This window comes from Pezoporus flaviventris, unplaced genomic scaffold (genome assembly GCF_033815535.1).
Source record: "Pezoporus flaviventris isolate CSIRO_AGI_PZ_B2104156 unplaced genomic scaffold, CSIRO_AGI_Pfla_v1 ptg000009l, whole genome shotgun sequence".
NCBI lineage: Eukaryota > Metazoa > Chordata > Aves > Psittaciformes > Psittacidae > Pezoporus > Pezoporus flaviventris.
This window is the reverse complement of record NW_026892557.1, coordinates 2171128-2189184: the sequence shown is the minus strand read 5'-3', so window position 1 is coordinate 2189184 and position 18057 is coordinate 2171128. Positions and strand designations below refer to the sequence as shown.

General features: G+C 46.7%; 1 protein-coding gene across 1 annotated transcript; it reads right to left on the bottom strand.

Annotated features, from left to right (window-relative positions):
- Positions 1 to 2760: 2760 nt before the first annotated feature.
- ENO1 (enolase 1) lies at positions 2761 to 17160 on the bottom strand. The gene is made up of 12 exons (XM_061450165.1): positions 17033 to 17160; positions 12833 to 12926; positions 11426 to 11521; positions 8791 to 8849; positions 7844 to 7913; positions 7528 to 7661; positions 7151 to 7373; positions 5415 to 5612; positions 4978 to 5179; positions 4500 to 4608; positions 3749 to 3807; positions 2761 to 3232 (listed from the first exon to the last, which is right to left on the bottom strand). The coding sequence occupies exons 2-12, from the start codon at positions 12915 to 12917 to the stop codon at positions 3163 to 3165; spliced, it is 1305 nt and encodes a 434-aa protein (XP_061306149.1). The 5' UTR covers positions 12918 to 12926; positions 17033 to 17160; the 3' UTR covers positions 2761 to 3162.
- Between the last annotated feature and the right edge of the window lie 897 nt (positions 17161 to 18057).

Genomic DNA, 18057 nt, shown 5'->3' with positions numbered 1-18057 from the left:
GGCTTCATTTGCAGTGGCGTTAAGCAGCAGAAGGCTCTTTTGCCAGAGCTGAGACTAAGCCATCCATCAGAGCAGAGGATCCCAGCTCAGTGCACTGCCTTACTTCTCCCCTGGGTTTATGGAGCTGCACAGCCACAACTCTTATCAGTCATTTCATCACAGCTGTACCACCATTCAGGGTCTTGTCAGTTGATGGCAGCCACCAATCTGAGGTCCCAGCTCTTTTTCCTTTCTGACGCTCATGAAAGGAAAATCACCAGGTGAAAATACAGGTGAGGTGGGTTGTGAATTTGTACTCTGCTTTCTGGAGTACCAGGTGAGAAAATGTTATTGCTTCTTAACACAGTTCTGAAAACAACCTTCTAAACCATTCTGTATGTGGTACATGCTTACCTCTTTGACAGAAAAGATGCCTTGATGGGATTTCTGTGTAATTAGCCAGTTAACTCATTTAACAGATCTCATTCAGAGATCAGCTATGTGTGAAAAGTGCACCAGGTTTCAAACCTGCACGGAGTGCAAGCAGCCTAGATTGATGCCTTAGGAAAGGACTGGTATGTGTAAGAGGAAGCATTTACCGTGCCGAGCTTGGGCTGGAAAACTCAGTATTTATAGCAAAGCTCTTCTGAGGAGCTTGACAGAGGAGATAAATCTCCTGAGGAGAAGCAGTTGCCAACTGCCCACAAAGGGATGTTTTCATTGCAGTGCGTATTGTCCCCACAGGGAGGTTTGCTCCATCCCCAGCTGTGCCTGCATTTGCTTTCAGGCTCCATCTGCTGAGTGGGACACGCTACAGCCAGGGTCTGATCCCTGTGCTCCCACTGGGTCAGTCCCTGCTCATTTTGACACTGCGAAACAGACCTGGATCCAAACACCCATGGCTGCTGTGACAGGAGAGCAGTGCTCTTCCTACCTTCAGTGTGAGCAGGTCAACAGGACTGCAGGCCATGCTACCTCAAGCGACAAGCCACAGCTTTTTGCTAGGGGCCACTTGCATCAGAAAACAGGGCAGTCCAGGGCTTCAGTTACAGTCACAACTCCTTCTCTCCCCTGTTGTTTAGCATTCTCAGTGCTGCAGCTTCTCCAGTGAGGTACTTTGAAACACAGATTACAGATGAGTCTTTCTAGTTGGAGAATATTGATCGATACACACACTACAGAAGCCAGGTTTTCCCCATCAGCAGTCCTCTGTACTAAACCCTTTCACAGCTATTACTTATGCTAGTGCAAGGCAGTGATAACATCACCCCGCAGTTCACAAGCATCTTCACTCCTCACACAGCAGTCTCACAGCCTTGTCTTTCAGTGGCACAGCACTGTTGCACCAGTTGGTTGTAACACACCATCCTCAGACCTTGGCATTTTACAGCTCTCTACTTCCTAACAGCAGCTTTTGAAATCAAATCTATGGGGGTTTTATCCCCAACCTCGAACTGAAGATATTCATCAAGATCCAGGTCTTGAGGTAAATGATAACACACACGGCGCAGCATCAGTAGCTTTAAACGCGCTGTTTCCATCTTGGTGATTTAAAACCGAGAGACAAAACCGACTTCCAGCGGCACGCTGCAGCACACACAAGGCCCACAGCGAGGCACTGTTGTGCTCCTCACTGATCAGTCATCTCCAGACACAGGTAATCCCTTTTCCTGGAATTGAGACTGGTAGAATAGTTATTGAAGCGCATCAGAAATTGATCTTTTCCTTGCCAACCTGCCCTTATGAAGCACACACCCACAAACCAAACCCTATAAACAACAGAAACAGGCTTAAACAACCCCTCCCTCAAGGATGCAAGGATTGGCTTTTTCCTGCTTGGTAAGGGACCAACACTACAACTCCGCTCTAACAGCAACTACACAGAGCAACAGAGCCACAACAGTGCCAGCATCACCAAACAGTTTTGCCAAGCCCCAGGAGAAGGAATTCTTCCTCCTCATCTCAAAGAGCAAACATGTGCTTTGCCGTCTCTCCCACCACTGTCCTGCCCCTGCCTAGCTGAGCCAGCACAGCTCCAACTGAGCAACACAAAGGGTTTGGGAAACCCAAGTATTTGCTCCCAAGCCTTGTGTTGATGGCCATCTGCTCTCACACAGCTGGGAATCCCCTCAAGTCTTTTCTTCCCCCATGTGAAATATGGTACCTACACACTAAACGGGTAGGAATTAAAGTGCAGCCATCAGATCAACTTCCAATTACACCTTCTATTAAAGAGTGCAGTAAACAAAGCAGGAGGGCTCAGGAGCAGCACTGTGCCACAGCTCACAGCCTGGTGGGCTGCATCTTCTCACAGCAGGAGATAAGATGGGAGGTTGCAGAACTGCTTTCCCCACAGCTTACACTGAGCCAATAAAAGTCAGGGCCATCACTGCATTTTTCAGCTATGCTGTGACAAGACTGACAAGCACATCTCTGCAGCAGGCCATGATAAAGGTTAATCACAAGGGTACCCCCCCATCTTTGATAAATGAAGGCAGACCACTGAGCTTCTTCCCTTCCCCTGCAGGATCACAATTGAACTCTTATAAGAAACCTATTCTTAGCCTCTCTTCCAAAGGGCTAAACATACCCCTGAGGGTCCCCTCCTGAGAGCAGGGACATAGATTTGGCTAATTCCCTATTTGTCACAAAGCAACTCAAGTCCACCCCACAGCCACAGAATTCCTGTTCCCTGCAGAACAAGCTTCAGACCAGGATACAACCACACAGAGACAGGTACCCCTGTACATCAGCCTCCTCCAAAGTAACTCAAAGCCACACTTTGTTGGGTTGTTTGATGCTTTTATTTATCACATGTAAAAACACTACTGTTTGTGTTTGCAGGTACCTCTTGCTGCACTGCAAGTCACACAGCTCCAAACACTGAAGATCAGACAGGCAGAGAAAGGAATTCAAGTGTTCATGCCCAGTCACAGGGTCATGATCCCAGCAGGTATTTGATACACAGAACCCCCAGGGACTGTTCTACAAAAGCAGTAGAGCCTTACAAGTAACAGATCAGAGTTGGTGGAAACACTAGGTGAAGGAAATGTCTATGGGTAAGAGGACCTGCAAACTGGTCTTTTTCCTTCCAGCTGCCCTTATCTTTCTCTAGCACAGGTAATTGTGATCTAAGTACATAACTAGTGCTCTAAACCAGAACGGGGGTCCACTGATCCACACTTAGTTGACACGAGGGTTCCTGAAGTTCCTTCCAGCAAAGCGGGCCTTGCTGCCAAGCTCCTCTTCAATTCTGATGGAAAGGGAAGAGAGTGCTGGGTGTCAGCAAGCAGTGCAGAACTCCCACACTAGCACAGCTGCTGGCCTCACACCAAATCACCTGGACTGCCTAACACAGGAGATATTCCCAGAGCCACAAGCCAGCTCCCACTAAGCCACTTAAGCTACACAAACATTTAATTGCACTGCTCAGGATCACCCAGCTTACATGGCTTCACCCAAACGTTTTACATGCTCACTCAAGGGATCTGCATCATGCAGAAAGGACATCTACCTATTATCACAGGATGCTTTGTATGATGATCTCCGTAGCGTGTCCGTTACGGACATTACCTACCCAACATAATATAGCCTACACTCAGTTCTGCAAGCACAGCATGTGCCCCAAAAAAGCACCTCCACCAGCTTATGTCCTTAAGCTGCAGTGTTTCCAAGATGCAGACGACTAAGCTGTGCCCTGAATGCATTAGTGGAACATTAATTCCATCAGGCTTCACCCCCTACCCTTTCCCCCCTCCCCACATCTCACCTCAGCAGCTGGTTGTACTTGGCTAGACGCTCAGATCGGCAAGGGGCACCAGTTTTGATCTGAAAGGGAAATCAGGAAGTTAGAATTAGGCCACAACTACTGTTTAGAGAGCATAACCATAGGCTTTATTTCAAGCATCAAGCGTTAAGTATCTGTATACTTAAACAGGATAGGGCTTGGGAGCAATAAAGATTGTTCATTTGCTAACAGCTTGTTTCAGGAAATCCCAGTACATCCACTGGAGTTGACTAAGATTTTTCAGATGGGTGGTTAAAGGTGAGTTTATACAAGATAACACATTCCCTTGTCACACTCCCACCATACAGGAACAGCAAATCTACAACACGAGCAAGCACAGACCTCAAAGAGCCCTCAAGTACTGGGGGAGGAAAGCAGGCCAGAGCTACAAGTCTACAGAATACAGACTTCGGGAGTTGCTTTGCTTTGTATTCTCAGTTTATTGACAGACTCAGTGCCCTGCTCCATTTGCAGCAGGGAAGCCATCATGAAGGCATTCTGCTTTTCTTGCTTTACTAAACCATCCTCAGTTCTCTGCATGTTAGCAGAGCATTAGCATAAGGTTCTTTGCTTTCTAGAACACATCCACTTTTTATTCTTAAATTTTGCCTGCCTTTGATTTCTCCCCACTTCCATTTTCAGCTTTGAATGGAAGCATACTCTGAGAGCATGGCTCCATCACCATATTATCTTATCAAGCAGAAAGGCAAAACACACAGGTACAGATACCAACCTGACCAGTGCAGAGACCAACTACCAGGTCAGCAATGAAGGTATCTTCTGTTTCTCCAGAACGGTGACTCACCATCACACCCCAGCCGTTGGTCTGAGCAAGCTTACAGCTAGAAGAGATAAGACACAAAGCCTCATACCATGCCCGTTTGCTTGCAGCCTCTGTGGTAGCTGCACTCCCTGCTTGGCCGTGATAGAACTGCCCTTTGATACGTGTCAGGGTTAGGATCATGCGACAACACAGTGACAAAGACCTGAATTTACACATGCTTAGACCCAGTAAAGTTTTTTATGTGCCTATATGAGTTCAGAACTGTGAAGGTACAAGTTTACTTGCCAGTATTTTCTAATACTTAGTAACTGTTCTCCCTTTACAGGTGCCCACTCAGCACATTTCTAGCCTACTAGATCTGGGCTAGATGTTCATCTCTCAGTTAGACAACCCTCCTCCCTGGCATGGCAAAGATGGGTGAGCTTACGCTTGCAGCGACTCTGTCACGGAGCCGATCTGGTTGACCTTAAGGAGGAGGCAGTTGCAGGCTTTCTCATCCACAGCCTTGGCAATACGCTTTGGATTGGTCACTGTCAGATCATCACCAACCACCTGGATGCCAACACTGCCAGTGAATTTTTTCCAGGCTCCCCAGTCATCCTGGTCAAATGGGTCTTCAATGGACACCACTGTAAAGACATACAAGGAGCTTTAATACAATACTCCCCTAAAAGGTCTTGTCTGAAAGCAGTGCTTCCAGAGTGCTGCAGCCAAGTACTACCCTCCTCAATGATTAGTCCTCAGACCCCTAAAACATTCTGCTCTTGAACCCTCTTACAAGAGAGGCTGCATCCTAACTCTTACCTTTAGCAATCAATCCCTGTTTGCCACTACTTCCATGCTTCTTATTGACAAACAACTCACCAGGGTAGTTCTTGACAAAGCCCTTGTACAGGTCAGCCAGCTGGTCGGGAGAAATGTATCTGCTGGGGTCATCAGGGGATTTGAAGTCCAGGTCATACTTTCCATCGCGGTAGAACTCTGAAGCAGCCACATCCATGCCAATGACAACCTTATCAGTGTAGCCAGCCTTACCAATAGCAGTCTTCAGCAACTCCAGAGCTGAAACACAACAAGAAGTTTGAGCTCCCCCCTAAGCATCCTGCCTCAAAAGCTACTCACTGATCAGCAAATGTACTTCCACTTGGCAAAGAACAGCCATTACCCATACAGACAGCCCAAAGACCACACAGAAAAGGCTCTTAAAAACCTCCCACTTCTGAACTGACTGGAACAAGGTATTACTTTAATACTGGTTTTAGCTCGTAATACCCTTGAGAGACCATTACAGGATTCAGAATCTCTTCAGGCAGGACTACATTTCAGCCCAGAAAGCTTAATACTAGATGACACTACGTGTTCCAAGCTTTGTGCATGTGGGTAGTAAGAAGTGATTGCACTTTATTACCTTTTAGCTTCAGATCAGGTGTGGACCATAAAAGTGTTAAGCATTCAAGCCCTGTCTGACACTGGGATACATAGCCTGCCTCCACACAGGGTGCCCTCTCTTCACCTCTGTATGTGATTCACTTGCACAACTATATGTACAAGAGGTTCTCTGGATACAACCCACTACACTACCCTGTTTGGCAGAGTCCAATCAAGGAAATTCAGCCTGGTCACAAGTAAGACTCTCCCAATCACCCCTGACTCTAAGCCAAGCAGCTGGATCAGGATCAGACAGGCTATTTATAATAGAAAGCTCAGATCAAGCGTGCTTGATTTTCCTGTGTTGTGGGGCGTTTTTTTAACAAGACGTTAATGTACAAACTGCAAAAGCAGCTGTTGTCAGCAACACAATTTCTTTGGAGTGTAATGGCCATTTCAAGGTCATCTTCATTGATGTCTGCCAGGGTACAGACCTAGCAAGAGCTGCATGTGACTGGGATTCAGAAATGCCTTGATTTCTAGTACTGGCTCACTATCTGCCACGTTAGAAAAGGCAGTGCAGCTCAGAGGCTACATTCAACAATAATACAACTAGCAGCTTTAACATAACAGAGTTCTAGTATTCTACTGGCTTATTAGCAGCTCCATTTCTGCAAGAGGCAGAAAATCAGCTCTTCTGGTACAGTTTTTTGCAGGAACAGGTATCTCCCTTTCCACAAGACAAACTGCCTCCCTACCCCCACAGGTTTCTGAACAGAACTGTTTGGCTGTGGAAGCAGCAAAGGCCTCTGCTTCCCAGGCAAGTCTTCATACACTCCCACGTGTTACCAGGCATAGTTCAAACTGTTTTCCTCCTTTGTTAGGAGGAAAAAACTCCACTAAACAAACACTGCCTTCTGAGAAGTCGGCAATGCATCAGATATTCCCAAACCATTTTTCAACTGGAAAGAGGCAAGATTCCCTTAAGCTGCTATAGAAATGAAACAGTAACGAGACATTCAAGTCAAAGCCATCCCATCAAGCTACATTAACGGAAGTCCAAGGGAATAGCTTTGTGGTACTACACTGGATCACACCAGTGCAAAACAAAACAAGTTGACAGCAGTAAGTCCTACAACCTACTGATCCTGCTCTCCATTCACAGTGGGTAGGTATGGTCCTCATTCTCTGGCTATCAGTTACACCTACTTCCACACTTAGCTCATTCTTACCTTCTTTATTTTCCAGGATGTTGGGGGCAAAACCACCCTCATCACCAACATTGGTTGCATCCTTGCCATACTTCTCCTTGATTACATTCTTCAGGTTGTGATAGACCTCTGCACCAATGCGCATTGCCTCCTTGAAAGTGTCAGCACCCACAGGGAGGATCATGAACTCCTGCATAGCCAGCTTGTTACCAGCATGGGAGCCACCATTGATCACATTGAAAGCCTTGGAGTAACCAAAAAGAAAAGGCAAGTTAGAATGTTTCAGGGTAAATTGGTAGCAGCATTTAAGACTCTTCATTCTCTAGAGAACCTGATCCAAGACGCCACGCAGCACTTGCTCAGGTCAAGCCTCTAGGGAGCCCTAGCAAGAGACTTACAGGAACTGGAAGAATGACTTCTGCATTTCCAGCCAGGTCAGCAATGTGACGGTACAAGGGGACACCCTTCTCAGCAGCACCAGCTTTGCATACAGCCAGAGATACACCCAAGATGGCATTGGCACCAAATTTGGCTGAAACAGGAAAAAATTGTTTACGAAAACACTGTCTTCATAAAGAGACTCAGAAATACCAGCACCACAGTCCTGGTTATGCAAGTGCACAGCACATGCTGTACCAATTGTTTCTGACAAGCCAGAAATCTATGTATCAGTCTTATTTGTTCACACCTCACTGCAGCACAAAGCCCACTTACATTTGTTCTCTGATCCATCCATTTCCAGCATCAGTTTGTCAATCTTTTCTTGCTCCACAACATTGACATTCTGCAGAGAAAAGCAAACAAAGCACTGCTTGACAGCAAACATAGCTCCACAAACTCTCACCTACCCACCGCTTTTTTATTTCCCTGGCAGGCACCAAAACTTGCTTAAGGGCAACTACCAACAGCTGAAAAGACTAATTTTCATCATTAAACAGCAGCATCTTCTGGTCACTTCCAGCGGACTAAGGCTGACACACAAGAAACTTGTGTTGTTCTCCACATTCAGAGCTATAAGGCTATCATGTCCCTTTGACTTCCTGACAGTTACACTGCTATCTGCCTGGCACAGGATAGGAGAAAGCTCCAGTTTATGCCTCCTGCCCCTTTCACGCAAGCTCAAAAATGATCAGCTTGCTCAAAACATACACCTATTTGTAGCTTACTACTTAATGTTTGGAGGTCTCACTAAGAACATACAATCACTTCATGCATTACCACTTAGTTTTGCACCCCCTTTTCTAGTTAGGGCTCGGTGCCCATGAAGTGCACAGCAATGTCACTCAAGCAGGCTTTACTAAGATCCCCTCAAATTCCCTTCCACATTAGCCAGCTTGGATAAAACTCAGTCCCTTCCCATCATTCAGCCATCCTTTTAAGCATAAAGTATCTTAACTGCACACCAGTAAAGTTCACAGATGCTCGAGTATTTCTGCACACTACAACACTAGGCTGCTAGAGACTGTTCTCATTGTTAGATATGCAGTCATCAAGTAAAGCAACTGCTGCCAAAAGGTCACTTTGTTCACATGCGTTCCAATACACAGCTAACACCCCCCACAAGCAATGCAGCTCCTGCAACTGTCTCAAGAGACAACCCATCAGTTAGGACACACTGAACTGGCATTAGCAGATGTTAGCAGACAACACATTGCTCCTACCTTGCTAACCAGTGCAGGTGCAATTGTTTTATTGACGTGCTCAACAGCTTTTGAGACACCTGTAAGGAACAAGCAAATTGGGACACTGGTCAACCACACTGGTTATGTAGGCATTAGTAAGGGATCTCGGTTACAAAAAACATCAAGGAGATCATCTCATGCTCTTCAAACCCCAATCCAACCTCAGCTTACAGCCAAATGTGAACACTTCCAGAGGTCATCTTGATTGAATCAGAAGTTGCATGAAGTAAGCATCACCTAGGAATGCCTGCTGCAAAGTTAGTTTGCAAGACCATGCCCTGGAGAAATTCATCCAAGTGACAAGGTTGCACTGAGAGCACATCCATTACCTGTGTACATAATGCTATCCCCAGGAACTCGTTAACATATTTAACAGCTCTGGATACACCTGACAGAAGCAAAATGGACAAAGACAATAAAGGAAGAGATGAAGATCCACAGCCAAGAACAAAGGCAGTCATGGAAGAAAGAAAAGGACACGAATAGGTAACAGACCTTTAAGTCATCAAGTGTCTGATATTGAACAGCAGACTAGAAACAAGAGGATTCAAACGGTAGAGGAACCTGTGCATCAGTCAGCGAGGCTGCATTTGGTCTTTCCACCCAGGTTTCCATTCTATTGCAGACTCAAACCTCAAGTGGCTAAATAACAGCATTTGAAAAGGTTTTAGGACAGGCTGCTCCTATCCATGCGTGGAATGGATGAGTAAGGGGAAAGAAAAAAATTTTCTTCAGAACTTAAGCATGCAGCAGCTCAGGCATTTCACTATCTGCTATTCTATAACACTGCTAAAGCATCAGCTTAGCACATTTTACACTCGATATGATGCTGAAGGACACTGTTACTGTACCTGTATGGAGGCATAAAAATCATGTGCCCTAGCTTCAGGCAGAGAATAAAGCATGAACACAGCACCATCCTTTTAATCATGTGGACCCACCATTGTGCAAACCAGCAGTTCCAGCATGAACTTGCTTCTTTCCCATAAGCAGAGGCCATCATTAGCCAGCTACCAATATCAGCCTAAGAAGTACTAGCATCCCTGGACACTGTTTGAAGACCCCTAAAGACCTCAGCTTCAGAACCTGTGAATGCTCATTAAGTGCACCCTGAACCACATTAACTGCCTTTTAAGTGGTCTAAGGCTGGATATTTCTGTTACAAAAGCCCTACCAGCTATCTGCAACTCATCTCATTTGGTGATTTTCTTTTTTTGTAACTCATGTTATTCCCCAGCTGACAAAAGCTTCCAGCTGTGATAGCCTGCTGTGGAAGCTCAAGCTGCTGTCTAGTTAAGTGCCATCAAGAACTGTCTGTAGGATCAGATTTAACAGGTCTAAGTGCCCACACATTTAACGCACTGAGGTAAGTATGCATTTACTCTTCTCAAAGAAAAGTGCCTGAGGTAAACAGCATAAGCTCTTCGGCTCTTTGGGATATTCAGTCATCTAGGAGTTTATTCTGTGTTCAAGTAATAACAAATCTGAATCTTCTCAGACAACACTCTCCAAGTCTGATTCAGTAGTTACCTACTCTAACCAGCCTTTCTGAATGGGCACAAAACATTGCAGCTTCCCTTCACCTGACTGGCAGAAAAGTTTGAAGACAACTGAACCTCTTTCCCAGCTAAGAGTTAATCTATATACTTAGAAGGTATCACCAATGCTTTTACAGCAGCAAGCTAAAAAGGAGTCCTGACTGTCTAAGCTCTCAGAATAATCGTAAGAATTACTATTAGGATGTTTTTTAGGTAATGCCATATTTTATGTATGTATTCTTTTTTCCCCATACTTGTTCCCAAGCCAGTCAGGTGACTGCTGTGCTTAGTTTCCCTTCAAGACATACAGCAAGTCCCTAGACAACTAAAATAATATGCCACTAACACAAACTTGAGTATCCTGGCTAGCTGTAATAACAGATAAAAAGATAAGGTGGCTTTAGCTATTGTGCAATCTGAAACAATAGTATCTTCCACGATGATCAGTGTGAAGCTGCACATTAGCTGTGGTCGGCAGTTGGCATAAGCCTCAGGTTCAGGATTTAACCTGCTTCTAAGGAGACTGTGGTGCCAGAACAGATACATTTAAGAGTTCTTTGAAAATTTGGTCCGTGAAGAATTCTTGTGACTAGCTGCAGCATCACCAAGCCTTTCGGAGCAGTTCGTTCAGATGCTCTTACAACACACTACTAACACTATACTCTGACATGCTCCAACAGGCAGGGCAACAGAAGTGGCATAACAAAGTCCATTTGGGCATACCATAATAGAAACACTATCACCTAGCTGGCATGCCTGAGCTCCATGTACCCACCTGCAGAAGTACACTTATCTCCATCATTATACATGCTGGAGTACATCACTCTCTACATGGTACCCTGGGAAACCCAGAAGCCTGTGCTTTACCCAGGCCCCAGCCACACAGCCTACATGTGGTATTCACTGTGAGCATCTTACTGTTAAATCTCCATAGCTTTTGCTTAATTGCCATGCCTTGTACAGAATATGGACAGCAGCGAGGGAGCCCATGTGACCGCTGCTCCAATCTGGCATAAACACATGCAGTAACACAACCATTGTAACAGGCCAAGCTGGGTACCAAAACTCAGGTTTACCTTTTCCTAGGTAGCGTGTCTTGTCATTGTCACGAAGCTCCAGAGCTTCATAGATTCCAGTTGAGGCACCACTGGGAACAGCAGCTCTGAACATACCTGTTTCCAACAGGGAAAAGAACTGTCTTAGCATGTTCAAACCCACAAAATATTCTCCACCCTAGCACCATCCCAACCTACCACACACTGCCACCGTTGGAGATGGGGGAGGTCATCTCTGCTCACTTAATATCCATCCTGAGAACTCTGTGGTTCTCTATAGCACCACCAATTCAACAGTGTCTCCCTCACTGATCAACAGCAAGTTGACTCATTCTCCAATGTGCATTTCAAGTGTGTAAGTTCAGAAAGTCACCTATTTCCCTTCCAAAACCATGGTTTTATTACTGAATCCTCCTTTGAGCTCAGTCTGGCAGGCAAGCTCTTGAATTCTTCTAAGATACAGCATAAAAGAGACAATTATGAGGCCTATATTGTTAATATGACCTCTGAGCTCTTCCAACAACAGTACAGCCACCCAGACCGCAATCCCTCCAGCCAAGGATGCTGAACTTTGAGCACATCAGTTCACTGGAGTCTGTTCTGCCTGTGGTTCAAGATGCCAGCTTCAGCCTCTAGTCTCTCCCTTATCCCACTACAGCAAAGAGCTTACTAGGGTCAATCTCATTAAATGACTGCATTAATCTTTTGAGGCAGAAAGATCAGCTATTTAGTTCATGTATTACAGCTATTGTGTTTGCTCATTCCACCAAACCACACTGGTATGTGTTTGCACAATGCCTTTGTCAGATCCTATCGGATGTGGGATGCACAACTAGCAAACTAAGGGAAAGTCCTGCAATAATTAAAAATACAAGATGTTAGATGTGAAAACCCAATTAGACAAGATGTTTAGTCATGCCTGAGCACTCACACAGAGAAGAAACCATTACCCAAGATTCAATTCTGCAGCAGAAGAGTGTTTCAGTACACAAAGTGACTGCTAGACAAATCAAGAATTAAATTTCAAGTGCAGTCAGAGTTTAGGGAGCATTGAAAACTAAGACCAGGCCATTAGCAGCTGCTTACAGACACAAAGGCCGTTTAACTCCAAGTTTGCAAGCTCTATCCCAGTTTTTGCTCAGGACAAGGGGAGACAGGCAGTTTTGGATTAACACTTGCACTGTAAGAAGTGGCACAGTAAGCAACACTGTTGTCCAGGCCAGTATCTGGAGCTCAGCAAATTCATGCCAGTAGAGCGAGGTCCAGGTTTTTCCTGCAAGTTCCATTGCAAGCTCAGCAACAAGTTATACATATGGAAGAAAAAGCAAGCACAATTTCACTGCTTTAACAGGACAGCTTGTAATGCTTTTAACTGCCTCTTCAGTTCTGCCAGATAAACAGAAGAAACAAACATCTGCAATGACTCACCTTTCTTGGTAAAGAGGTCTACCTCAACAGTGGGATTCCCACGGGAGTCTAAGATTTCACGGGCATGGATCTTGAGAACGGACATCTTTAACACCTGAAAAGAAGAGTTCAGCATTTATTACTGATAGTTTGGGTGGGAAGGAACCTTCAAAGATCATCTAGTTCAATCACCCTGCCACAGGGGGGTTGAACATCTTTCACTTGATCAAGATGCTCAAAGTACCGTCCAACCTGACAACACTTCCAATGATGGGGTATTCACCACTTCTTTGGGCAAACCTCTTGAAGTATCTCATCACCCTTATCATAAAAAAAATTTCTTCCTTATATCCAAACTAAATCCAGATACCACCAACTCCAGTTCCTGGGAGCACTGTTTGGATGGAGACATCATCACAGGTAAGCTGTATGGCTTCTGTTTGGGTTTCAGCCACAGCCTTGCAGTTGCAGTGGGTAGACACCATGTTCTTTCAGCAGGCAACTATCTCCATATAGTTCTTAAAAATAACCCACTAATAAAATGGTAATTCTTTTGAAAGATGTTATCTTCAAATTCCCTGCAGACCTCAAGTTTCTGGGGAGGCTGGCACAGCCACCAGCTGACTTGAGGCAACAGGTTGCAGCCTAAGCCTGAGCAGAGCACGCAGCAGCCAAATCACTAACACACCCTTCCCACCAGAACTGCCATGGAACCTGCTGATGTTGCTCCCAACAGACTGCACTCCCTGCTTCCACACCCTGGCTGCTGGTGCTCCTGGGAGGCTGGTTCTGTGTGGCCTCTGGCAGCTTGAACCACCACAGGTACAGCCAGTACCACCCAGCACTCCATCACAAGACCTGCTGCCTGGTCCCTCTCCCATACAGCCAAAGGGTGCCAGCAACACAGAACCCCCACCCACCCACCCAAAAGAGACCTCAAGCCTTGCACTGCCCTCAGCATGCAGCAAAGGCTGCTGCTAGCATTTGCTTAACATCATTTATACCCTGTATTAACACCTGCAGTCATGAGACCAGTTCAAAAACATCCTTTTACACTACTTCAACTGGGAAAACCTATAATACTTGGCAAGAGTTGAGTCATTTCTTGAGAAGGCAGAAATTTTAACGTAGGTGGGAAGAACAGTCCAAAACCAGAAGCCTTGTTTCCAGAGATACCTAAAGGAATGTCACCTTACCATCTAAGAGCAGCCAAGCAATCCCAGTACAGGAAATCTCTGCTACCTGATAGACTTCTTTTTGATAAAAGGCTAAAGTGCAACAGTGCTTAGTATGCACAGCAGCTGTTCAGAGCCAAATGTAACCTATCCCAAAATAGAAACAGCCAGCCAGTGCTCTAATTAAGAACTTGCATTAATAGTTATACCTTATCTGGGGTATTTACAGGAATAGCTCTTCCTCTGTTGTGATTTTTCTTCCTTTGAATACTTTCTCACCCCCTTCTCATATCTATACACTTTTCCTTAAAGAAAAAAGGCAATAAGGAACTCCTTATGTAAGCCCAGCTACATTTTAAAAACCAAGTCATACGCACGCCTGCAAGCTACCGACTGGCACCAAACCCAGTTCATCTGCAGAAAAGAAAGCTCAGACTCAGAAGCAGAACTATCTGGAAGCTGGCTCTTTGGCAAGCCACCGTGGGTGGTAACCCTGTTTACAGAAATGGTCATGAATCCCTCTGCAGTTAGAGCAAAGTTAAAAAAACCGGACCTTGGAAACAGTGCTGCTTGTACTGAGTGTGTCTGTGTGGGGGTTACCTTCATACACTTACCCTTCCTCCACTGGAAAACCCACACCCCATGTTAAAAACATGGGTCACCATTTGGTTTGTCACCGTGGCTTTAAAGTGCCCTTTCCAGTTGTCTTGACTCTAAGCAGCATGTCATATAAGACAGATTTTGAGAGACTTGCTGCCTGCTCCACAGCAAAGCCCACACATTGACAGACGATATGACTAATGCAAGCAGCAACACAACTTCGTTCAAGCTTGCCTTCATGCTGCCACTATGAAACTTGGATCAGTAAATACCAAGCTAGAAATAAATCCCTGCAACTCTCCAGTTATCAGTCCCGTCCATGCTAACACTTATCTCTCTGCACATGCGCTGAGCAGTGGCTAATAGGAAGAATCCCCATTTATCTGAAAAGGGGTTTTGGAGCCGATTAGGCTGGCATTTGCTATGCCTTACTTTCATTTTCAGAACTATGGCTTTGCAACAAAACAATAGATGTCTGATTCTTTGAACAGCCAGCTAGCTCACAGTAAGTAAGCAATTCAAGAACTGTCTACTGACCTTCACAAAGGTGGCACTTGAGGAATACACCCTGTAAGAGCTTCCACTGGTAAGTCTGCCAGGTCCGACATTACTCAAGCACCCTTGACAAGTGACCTCTCCAGCAGTCCCTCCCTTTTCCTTAGGGGGAGGCATTTCACAGCACTGCAGTGTTTCAGAAATTCTTCACACCTTCCCCCCCCCCTTCCTTTGGCTCATCTTCCCAACCCCCTCACATGTTCAAGAAACAGCATTCCCCCGAGCTATTCCTGGGTAAAAACCTGATGCTGTTTAGCTCATCAGAAGCCGAATGTTACACATTCTGCCTCAATCAATTCAGTCAAATCTAGAAAGTAAGGGTTAGCACAGGTCTAGCTGTAGAAATGCTAACAAAACACAAGAAAGCTCATCAGTAGCACTCCAGACCTTTGTACTCAGTGATGGAGCTAGCCAAACATGCAAATACCAGAGCGATATTTAATGTACACATTGCCTTAAACCTTGTTTTGCACTGTAATCTGCTGGCAAGGTCAGTGTCTCCCTTCATGGAGGAACCACGCACACATACTAGCTTTCTTGGCCTCCACAGGAGCACACACTATTACCTACTTCAAGGCCCAGCTACAGACCACTGTCAGTTCTGAGTAGAAGCCTCACTATTAAAAGAAGTCCAAATACTAGAAAGGGGGGTGGAACAGATGACTCTCCAGAGGCCCCTTCCAACCCTAATGATTCTGTGATATGACCACTGACTCTGTGTCTGAAACTGTGTTCTCTACAGGGAATACAGTATTCTAATAAAAATGCAGACTACTCCAACTTAAAAGTACTTGGACAGCATGGACCAACCAGGCCACCTTCCAACCCTACTCCTTTTCATTCCACATGGTATTAATTCATCTCCATGATCTGCAACATGATGCAGTGTATTTTAAGTAATGCCTGGCAGGGAGTAAGGCACAGACACGTTGAACTACTTCGTTATTTAAGAAGATGGAGGCCTGAACCTGCACTGCCTCAGTCTGTGGGTTTGGATGACAAACTCCACTACTTCCTGGCAGACTGAGAAAGTCACAGCCCTGCCCTGTGACTCAGCAGGCATGTAACGGACCCAGAGAGAGACCCAAGAGCCTTGCCAGTAGCCGCACACGAGGCAAATCAGTGAAGAGTTTTTTTTCCACACTGTAATATCCAGAGATGCACACTAAGTGGCCATGTGCTACTCTCCATAACTGCTGCCCTTAATCAAAGGGCACTTAATCAAAGCCATTGGGAGGCCTAAGGTACACAGATTTCACAGAATGCTTTGGGCTTGAAGGGACCTTTCAAACATCATCCAGTTCCACCCACTCTACCACGGGCAGGGACACCTCTCCACTACACCAGATGGCTTCAAACCCCATCCAACCTGCTTGGAACACTTCCAGGGATAGAGAATCCATCTGAGTGCTGACATCAAACGTTAAAATATTTGAGATGTGAAGCTGAAGGACATCCACTGCAACTAAAGAGGGGAAAGTCCAAATCACGACACACAATCCGAAAGCAACTGTTAATGATTAAGAGATGAGAGTTAAACACTGCTTTTGAGAAGCTCTGACCCACCATATACCCGAGAAGGTTTTAACCCCTCCGCCCACGCTGACAGGACTTAGGCGGGGTTAGGCCTCCCCCACGCGATGCGGCTGCAGTGCCGTGTTGCTGGAAGTACACGCAGCGGCCCGCGCTCCCTCACAGACCGCCCAGGCCCGGCCGGGTTCACAGGCAGAGCCCGCGCGGACCCATCTCAATGCGGCGGTAGCGGCTCCGGAGCCCGACGAGGGGCAACTGCGGCCGCCCAGGACCCCGCGGTTAACTGCGGAAGGACCGGGCCGCTGAGGCCCACACAGCCACGAGGCCGCAAGGCCCTGCCCCGGCCGGCACCACTCACCTTCGGCCCAGCAGCCCCACTACAGCAGCACCGACCGCTCCGCGCCTCACCTCACACTGGGACCGAGCGGCTGCGCGGACGTCAGGCTATACCCACCCCGCGCACATCTCCCGCCCCTCCTCCAGCCCTCCATTGGTCGGCTCAGCCCCTCGCCGCTCTTCCATTGGCCAGCCCGGCCTCTCTCCGCTCTTCTATTGGCTACCTCCTCCTCGCGCCAGAGGCGGGCTCGGGTGCGTGCGCTACGTGCCGCGGCGGCCCGCTCGGTTCCGCCGTTCGCCTCGTGGAAAATCCCAATACGGAGGGGGCGGGGCCTCCTCCCTCCTCCCTCCCCCCCCCCCCCCGGCGCAAGCGCGCTGGGCTGTAGATGGCGGGCATGATGACGGCTCCGCTGTGAGGGGGTTCGGCCTCGTCTATGGCAGGGCCGTGAACCGGCGACAAACCCGGTCCCCGGCGGCATTCACCGGGTGCTGGATGCTGCCTGCACGTACAGTGAGCCGTGTCCTCTGTGCGGGGGGACATTGGGCACATGGGGACATTGACTGGGTGACAGCCCCCGCACACATACACTTGTGAGGGGAGGGGGGGGCTGTAACGTGTTTATTGTCATTAAACTGGAAGCTGTGTTGCTGGAATGCCAGGTACAGCCAGGCTTCTGTGTGAGGTGAGTGTAGGAGCAGTGGCCAAAACGAGCAAGAAGGGGGCATGCTGACAGGAGGAAGGCTTATTAGTACTAGAAAAGGTTAATTAAGAACACAGTAAAGGTTTACTCTGTTTTTTAAGTGTATAACTCTTAACTGGCTGCCCCATCCTTGGTAGGGTTGGACACAGGGGCTTGAAGCAAGTGTGCCCCAAGACATGCTCAAAGGCCATGTTGTGACCAAGAGCCAGTGGAGCAGAACAGAGCTCAACACCAGGCCACAGAATGAAAGACAAATGAAGTGACTCATGCCCCAGTGTTGAAAAAAACCCATCGGACCATTCATTGATAATTATTTAGTCTGCTGCATAATGGTGAAGTATGAACC

What these genes read in the sequence shown, in the direction of transcription:
- ENO1 (XM_061450165.1), bottom strand. Translation starts at nt 12,917, where the DNA reads ATGTCCGTTCTCAAGATCCATGCCCGTGAAATCTTAGACTCCCGTGGG. An exon ending in TTGGTCTCTGCACTGGTCAG is followed by an intron (nt 3,808 to 4,499) that starts GTTGGTATCTGT and finishes TTTCCCTTTCAG; the next exon opens with ATCAAAACTGGTGCCCCTTG. An exon ending in AAGTACAACCAGCTGCTGAG is followed by an intron (nt 3,233 to 3,748) that starts GTGAGATGTGGG and finishes CCTTTCCATCAG; the next exon opens with AATTGAAGAGGAGCTTGGCA.